We start from the raw sequence: 8426 nt of genomic DNA, 5'->3' as shown, positions 1-8426 counted from the left end.
ACAGCAGTGGCAGGCTTTCAGGTTAATTTCATCTGTAAAGGAATCTATCATCCCATCCCTTAAATTCTTCCCTCTTCATATTAAAAAAGACATTTGCGGTGGGTCAATGGGGCAGCAGCCCCCCCCCCCCCGCTTACAAATACAGCTAATGAAACAGTCTCTCTCTGTTTAAGTGGGAAAATGTTCAAACTTGCATACAGTCATCTTATGTAAAATACTTCCTCCAACAATACTTACATATGCTACAGAAACGTCAAAACATTAGGAGAAGAAACTATCTTACATCAAAAATATACAACAGTAATAAAATATGCCAAGTCTATTCCAGCTACCGGGGATGGAACTTAAAAGCTAGCTAATCAATCACCAAATACTTAAGGAGGTGGCAGTGTTACAGAACACGTTCCTGGCATGCAATAAATCACATAAATTTCCTCCATGCTTGTCAGTTTGCTGAACTGCACCAAATACAGCAAAGGCAATGTTACACTTCAAAACGATTAGTGTAGTCAGTAGTTTTGCCCCCCTCCCTTGTTTGTATAGTGGAGGTTAAACATACTAATATTTTAGCAGTTGTGCATACTAAAACTTGAAAAAAGACCACAGCTCTGTCTCTTGTGAGTCAGAAAGAAATTTGTCCGACCCTCCCACCCGGTTACTGTTGTGTTCTTAAACGCCACTGTCTTTCTAGTTGCCTGGCCTTTATGTTAATTTGACCATATATCTCAGTTCCTCTGCTTTTACTGGCTGGTGTGAGTAAGCACAAAATTATCATTTTGTGAAATCACTTCCCTTTAACTATTTAAATTTAATGGCCATCATACTGTATTCCATAGTACCAGAATACAAAAGTGACCATCCCCTTTCAATCTATCTTGCTGTTTTAAAAATAGGGACTCTCCACTAAAACTTAACTTTTAGACAGGTAAAACTTAAGTTACCTACTTTCACATCTAACTCCTCTAGTGCACACTGCAGTGTTTAGGATACACCATTTTTTTCATCTTATTTTAAGCCTCTATTGCAAGACCACCAGTCACTGTAGAGCCCACATTCTGCCTCTCAGTAGTCATCTTGGGATTAGTGCTTCTGTTTTCTCCTGGTGAGAGGAGTGTAGTTACTTTATTTCCTGGAGACTGCTGATCACCAGAAAGCTTAATATCTGCTTTACAGGTGACAGCTTAGAATTTGTGCTTATATTTGGATCCTGGTGAGAGTAGGAGCAGAGTGGATTGATTCCTGACTCTTTCTGGTTGGAGAGTGAGTGTCTGTGCTTAACACACCTGATTTGTCTGGTTGCTATTCGAGGCATCTACCAGAAAAAGGCTACAAGCCTGCAGACCCTTGCATCATCTGGGACAAGATTGTGGATCACCAAACAGGCCGTGGCCTGCTTCTCTTCTTCAGCACTTGCTCAGAACTCATTGTAAGCACTAAATAAACTACAAATTACTACAGCACTCAACTTTCCTCACTTGTCAAGAGGAAAACAGTTCTTAGTACTTAAATTAATAAGCACAAGTAATCTCCGTGGTATCCCCGAAGTCTCAAAACAACCCACTAAAGTGTAGTGGGTCCAAAAACAAAACAGTGTAAGAAACTTCTCTGTGTAGAAGATTTTCAGTCCATATATTTCTAGTTAATCACTGTATATTAATCAAATCAGACAATAGTAGTAGAAGTAGCGAACATAAATTAGTCTTAAGTCAAAACAAAACAAAAAGTAATAATAGAAAATATATAATTGTACAGCATTACTAAGTATTCGACAGTAATCAATGCAAGGCAGGCAGTCTGTTTCCAGTCAAAAATCCTTTAGGATAGGTGGTAGCTCACTAAACACTGAAAGTGTAATAAGAGACCTCGGGACACAGGTGAACAGTAGTCTCTCCTTTGATAACTACATCACCACAGTAGTAAGGAAATCCTTCTACGTGGCACACCTCATCACAAAAGGGTTCTCCTCTAGAAAAAAAGAGGTCATTGTACCTCTCTACTCATCCCTCACCAAACCCATTATAGAGTACAATGCCCTATTTGGCATGTATCTCACAAGACACCTATAACAATTGGAAAGGCCACAGAAATACCTCACTAAGAGGATTACCAGCCTCAAACAGATGCCATACGCAGACCATCTAAAAAAATTCCAGCGCTACTCCGTCGCATATTGCCTACTCAGAGGCGATCTCTGCCTAACATACAAAGCTATGTCAAACCCAGAGCTGTTGCACTTAACGAAATCCCAATCTTTCTGAACCACACGCTCCAGGGACCTAAACCTTGTCACCACAATAAAAAGAACATGCTGGAGGGATAGATTCCTGTGCCAGAGACTTCCCATACTCTGGAGCAAACTACCCATTCATGTCAAGCAAATCTCCTCATTGGCCCTCTTTAAGAAAAATCTTGACTGGATGGGAAATAGAAAATTCACCCCAGGGATCACTTCTGTAGCACTGCTTGACAGGGGCACAGGAAAATAATTTTCTTGGGTGGCGAAAGCCAGGGAACCTTTTTGGCTAGGCTTATACAGGCCCTAGGGCCAATAGCCTAGTACCTACCTAGGAACCTATACGTGCAGTCTAGTTTAAGTAAGTCATGAGCAATATTACTTTTGAATTTGCATACACACAGCATAATTTACTGTTTGAAATTTCAGATCCCTATTTGTTGCCACTAACTAATGTAAATGCTACATTTGTATTTTCTGTTGGGCAACACTAAGTCTTATTTACTCTATTATCAAAACTTCTACATACTTCTTAGAAATACAGATGGTATTGACAAAACAATGAGTCCACTAACTCAAGATACAAAGGGTTAAAATGAAAATTAAGAACATGCTCACTTTGGTAAATGTTCTTATGAGACTCCAGTTTTATTGTGTAGTTAAAGAACTTCAATGACAACTTACAGTATATATTATACTACATCCAGAATCCACTTGTAGACATGGAAAAATGGCACCTGTGTTATTATACAATATATCAAATAAAAGAATAACCAGCAAGTTTAACCTGACTCTTATTAAGAGTTAATTAAACATAAGAGACATAAAGCAGCACATAAGATCATTTCCACGTGTTTGAACACTGCCGTGTTCCAGGTGAAAGTAAAGTTTATTCCTGAAGTCCTCGGTTCCATTCTATTCTTTGGGAGTGAAAGTGTTACTTCATTAATCTTCATCTAACATTCAGCTTCCATTCTCAGTTTTTATCAATTCCATAATTATCTGTATAGTTTTGTCATCTGGAAATAAATAAATACAGGTCAGTAAAGTACTGACAGTTTTCACAGATCAGCATTCAGTGCACTGCAAGTTTTGTTTTACAGCTGTGTACTGCTATAAATACATATTCTAGACATCATTAGCAAGAAAGAAGCAAAATGCATTTTAAAATATTGATTTGCACAGCTGCTAGGCTGACTAAAATGCCAGCTCCATTCCAGCCCAATATCCAATGGCCAATTAAATGTTTTCTTTTTTTAGAAATGCTTTTAAATAACAGCAGTTAACAAATACTAAAGTACCAAATTTTCTATAAAAGTTCTTTCCCATCAACATTATATGCAGATATCACCCGTTAAAAAAAAAACAAACCTGCTGTTTCATGACAGCATATTAAGCTGCTGTGAAACATAGACTGAAAAAAAACAGTCACCATTTTTTACACTTGCTAAATATGAAGTTGTTTAATGAACACAAAATAAAAAAAGAAAAGAAAAAAAATGAAATAATTAAAAAAATCAATCAGCAAAAGTAACTACAGCCACAGTTATAAGGACTCTTCATTTTACTCTTCTCACTAAGCTCAGTTTAAAAATTCGAGTTTAGCGAGGTAGAAAAACTAAAGAAAACGTAATGCAATTGTGTGTGTGTGTGTGCATGCATGAAGGAGAGAGCATTTCCATTAGCAAGCAAGAAGCATGAAACTCTAATGTCTAGCTTTCTACTGTAATATACAACACTCCTTGCTTTGAACATGGTAATAATCCCACAGAAAGCTGCATCAAAATGACTGGCCCACACACAAGCACCTGAATGGCTTGCACTATTTCCCCTTACTTTTGTTAAGAGCTCACATGTAACTAACTGATTTTGTTACTCTATCTATAATTTATACAAATATATATTTTTTACTGCTATGAGGCATACGGTCCAGTTAACTTACTGCTTTATCTCTCTCCTGATCTCTCTCATCCCTCACTTGTAACTTCAGTCTTACTGTTTACCTACCTTTTTTTCAGTTACAAAAGAACGTAACAAATATTTAAGTATGTACTGCATCAGCTACTCTTTGAGAAGGCCAGCCAAGGAAAGGACTGACAGCACTAAACCAAACCATATTCAAGCTATTATACCGTCATCAATTCCCAAATAATGTAAGGTGCATTGCTAATAGGACTGCTAATTTGCTAACCAACAGATCATCAGTCAAACTGTTTGAAGAACATTGTCTACACAGAGACTACTTTCTTTCTGAACTGCAAATACATTACACCTTTCAGTCATATGAGACAAAACATCCCATATGCAAATCTTTAAAGATCAAATTACAAAAAAGTCACCTTATATCACTTTTTATCAAAACCTGATGACACCCCTTGGACCATTTTATATCCTTCTACTAATATCTCTTGTCACCTTCTGTGCACCTAACTTGCCATCACCATACTATTTTCTCATCTCTATTGTAGGATTCCCTTCCCAGTATTATTTCTGCTTTATAGATTCATAGTTAAGTACTAGGTACAAAAGTTATGTCCTTACCATAACATATTTGGGTTATCATATTTTCCATCCGGTTTAATGTATGGGTTATCAGTTGAAACCTTGGTGCCAGATGGAATATATGATAAAACAGATCTAGCGTTATGGTAAGTATTTAACTTTCATTTCCTCAAATAGTGTGTTAAGGGGAACTATGATATCATCAGCAGATAAATCAGACATATTGATTTCATTGATTCATATCCAAATGTATCATCCACCTCTGGAATAAACTTCAACTCCACGTCAAGCAAATTAGCACCATTACCACTTGAAGGTAAACATAGATATTTGTATGGGTAGTCGGAATTTCTCGCACACTCTGTTCTGTTGCTCTGTTTGAGACTGGAGGAAGCCTGCCTTAAGGGAATGTTCTTTTTGAGACCGCCAGTTCGAGATTCAGTTCCACCATGGGATGTTACACTCTTACTACAATCGTTGACACAAAAACCCTTAGAACCTGCAGCATTTGCAGATTTAAAATTTCTCTCTTGGAAGACCATTTTTCTGACTGCCATCACATCAGCAAGACGAGTTTTGGAACTGCGCGCACAATTTCATGCAAGCCACCCTTCCATATTTTCCACAAGGATAGAGTTTCACTGAAAACAAACCCCTTCTTCTTTACAAAGGTGGCATGAGAAACAAACCTGAATCAACAAACTGATTTGCCTGTATTCTTCCAAATTTTGCTAACAAGGGAGAATGCACCCTCCATACCTTAGATGTCCACAGGCACATTATTTACATCATACAAACGATTATAGAAAATCAGACCATCTCTTTGTTTCACTTTCCAAGATTACTAGGGGAACATGTATCAAAAGTCACGCTATCTAGGTGGCTGGCAAATTGCAAGAAGGCTGTCTTTTCAGTCTAAACTCAAGGCTCACTCTACCAGAGCAGTGGCAATTTCAACAGCACTTGCAAAAAGAGCACCTATTAGTGAAATGTGCAGCAGCAACTTGGTGAAAAGCTCATGTATTTGTATCTCATTAAAAAACTGGATGTACAATCTGGAGCTCACACATTCTTCAGCTCTGCCATTCTCTGGAATGTCCTTCCTTGAGTTCACCCAGGCCCTTTTTTAGGTAGCTTGGGAATCTGTCCCATATCTTGAATTAACAAAAATAGACAGTGGATACAAAAGTTACATACTTACCATAATGACAAATGTGTATTTTGATATTTTCATCCAGTTCAACATCCCTCCCTCTCTTCTTCCCCCATTCCATATTGCCATTTTACATCTTATGTGGTTAGATCAGACCATGACAGGACTCTGTCTCCTGTTCAACTTTTTATTCCATAGTGGACAATGTTGGGGACTCCCCTTTTTATTCCTTCTTGTAGCAATTAGAGACTTTTTGGAATCGGTCAGCAAACTTGATTTCAGGTATATCAGCCAGGAGGAGGGAATTGTGGGAAGGGGAGGAGTCAGACATCTCAAGGCTTCGAGGTGAGATCCAACTAGATCTGATAATCCACACGTTGAATTGGATGAAAATAGTCAACATCAGGTCCATTTGTTCTATCAAGGAAAAGACAAGAAAGGGATGTATCTTTCATGGCTACACACAGATCCCCATGTAAAATGTACAAGTTTATAAGAGGCAGAGTGCAAAATTTACTTTAACAGACCTGCTCTCCTTTGCTGCGGTTATATTAATACTACATATCACAAACCTAGCCTCTTCTCTTTTTCACCTGCTATATCTCAGTACATATGTTGAAGCTTTAAGTCCTTCCATCCTGCCAATTTATATATTTACAAATTTTCAGCATATACTCTTCAACACGTTTCACCCTTTTTCAGTCACATGAATATGAACTAGTTACTTCATACCCCTGTATGTGGTCTGGTTATCTAACATTCCATTCCTCAGAATGAGCTAGATAGGCTGCTGCTTGATATGTTATGGATTATGTTAACAGTTACTGTCAACATGATTTATATACATATATGTTACTGGGACTACTTCAGATTCTCAGTTGCCAAGATGCAGCATCAAGCATACTGCAGATCAGTTTACCATTATCTGGCATGCTGGCACACTATGTAGAACTAAGCATTATTAGTACATAGTACATAGGTTAGTACTAAGCTAACTGCCTTTGCAAGCCATTTTAAGCCTAGCCAATTATCTCTTGTGAGAGTCAAACCCTGCACCTTGTGTTTGTAAGGCAAATACCTTAACCATTAGGCCACTCTCCCAACCCCGTACAAGTCATGTTTTTTGCTGGGGGGCTATACCCCCTGCAGAGCCCAGAGCTCTAAATTTATTGACTAGAAGGGCACAGCACTTTAAACAGCACAGCACTTTAAACAAAAGTTAAATAATTCAATTCCCTTTTCTCCGAGTTGGTGCAACCTTGGGGGCAGCATATTTAGAGATCAGCTGTTGGGGAGAGAGGCACTATTCTACATGAGGTGGTGCATGGGGTTTCACATTTCGAAATTAACTATTTTATACCTGCTTAGCCTGTGGTCAGTAGGGATGGGGTAACAGTGACTAGTGTTGTCAGTACTGGGAAACTGAAGTACCCATGTTATCTGTACTGCTTGTTATCTTACAGATTATGTACGCCTTTAATAGTAACATTTAATAGTTTACACATGCAGTACAGTTATGTGAGCATACATGCTATAACCATGGATGTTCAAGTAGCATGATCACTGCTGCAATATCAATCATAATATGTAGGAATCGTGCCACAGGCAGACATCCAACCATCTGATCTGATACTCAGAGCTTTGGAATCTTCCATACGGCAAATGTCAGCAAAATCTAGTGTATAAATGGAAAAGACCTTTCTGCCGTTTTTCATTGTTTTAATGACTGAGGTAGTCGCCAACACATGCTTTTGAAAGCAGACTTGCAAGCCTGAAGGTCTGTCCTACCCCAAGTATGGACTGGAATCCCTCCCAAGATAAAACAGGGCTAGAAAGTGGGAATGAATCAATGAAGCCTATACTACAGCAAAGTACTACTCCAGCATCCACAGTTATGCAGAGTATGCTCGCACAACTGCATTATGTTCATAACAATCACTGCTGCAGTATCAATCATAATGTGCAAGAAGAATTACTAAAGCAGTAAGATGTGGCCACAGAAACGGAGGGGGAGCACCCAACCCTATAGAACTGCAGTGGCAAAGCCTGTTCTGCTCATAGAAAAGGATGCCTGACTTGTAAGGTTTACAAGAGTGTGCATGGATGTCTATGTCACTACCTTCCAAATGTTCTGGGCTGATAAAATGTCAGCAAGAGTTCCTGCTCTTCCTGTCAGATGCATCTTGATTTGGCCTGTTAAGGTTCTTCCATGCTGGTTGTGAGGATATTAGATATTATCTGTGCTAGTATGACTGGCTGAAGTTTTGTAAATAATTGTAAATTACCCTGTGCTGTATATGGGTCTATATCACGAAATCGAAAAGACATCGAACAGCATTTCACATTGAACTGCCATTCATCGAAGTGTTTATTGTGAGATGGCGGTACAGTGAAGATATGAAAATTTTCACTTTCCTCACTGTACTGCAATCTTGGAGTTGGTATATATAATTAATGGGGTGTGAGGGGGAACAGCCCCCCCCAAGAGCAACTTCGATAAACAGCATTTTCGATGTAAACGCAGTTCGATTACCAGTC

At 38.6% G+C, this 8426-nt stretch overlaps 1 protein-coding gene across 1 annotated transcript in view; it reads right to left on the bottom strand.

Annotated features, from left to right (window-relative positions):
• Positions 1–2856: 2856 nt before the first annotated feature.
• Positions 2857–8426, bottom strand: part of DHX29 (DExH-box helicase 29) — a 1644099-nt gene continuing 1638529 nt past the window's right edge. Inside the window, exon 28 of the mRNA XM_044064425.1 lies at positions 2857–3252. Coding sequence (XP_043920360.1) covers positions 3197–3252 — 56 coding nt within the window. The 3' untranslated portion in view covers positions 2857–3196. The remainder of the gene's footprint in view (positions 3253–8426) is intronic.

This window comes from Protopterus annectens, chromosome 2.part2 (assembly GCF_019279795.1).
Source record: "Protopterus annectens isolate FY-2018-M chromosome 2.part2, PAN1.0, whole genome shotgun sequence".
Taxonomy (NCBI): Eukaryota; Metazoa; Chordata; order Ceratodontiformes; family Protopteridae; genus Protopterus; species Protopterus annectens.
The sequence above is the reverse complement of the archived record's forward strand: the minus strand, read 5'-3'. Positions and strand labels throughout refer to the sequence as shown.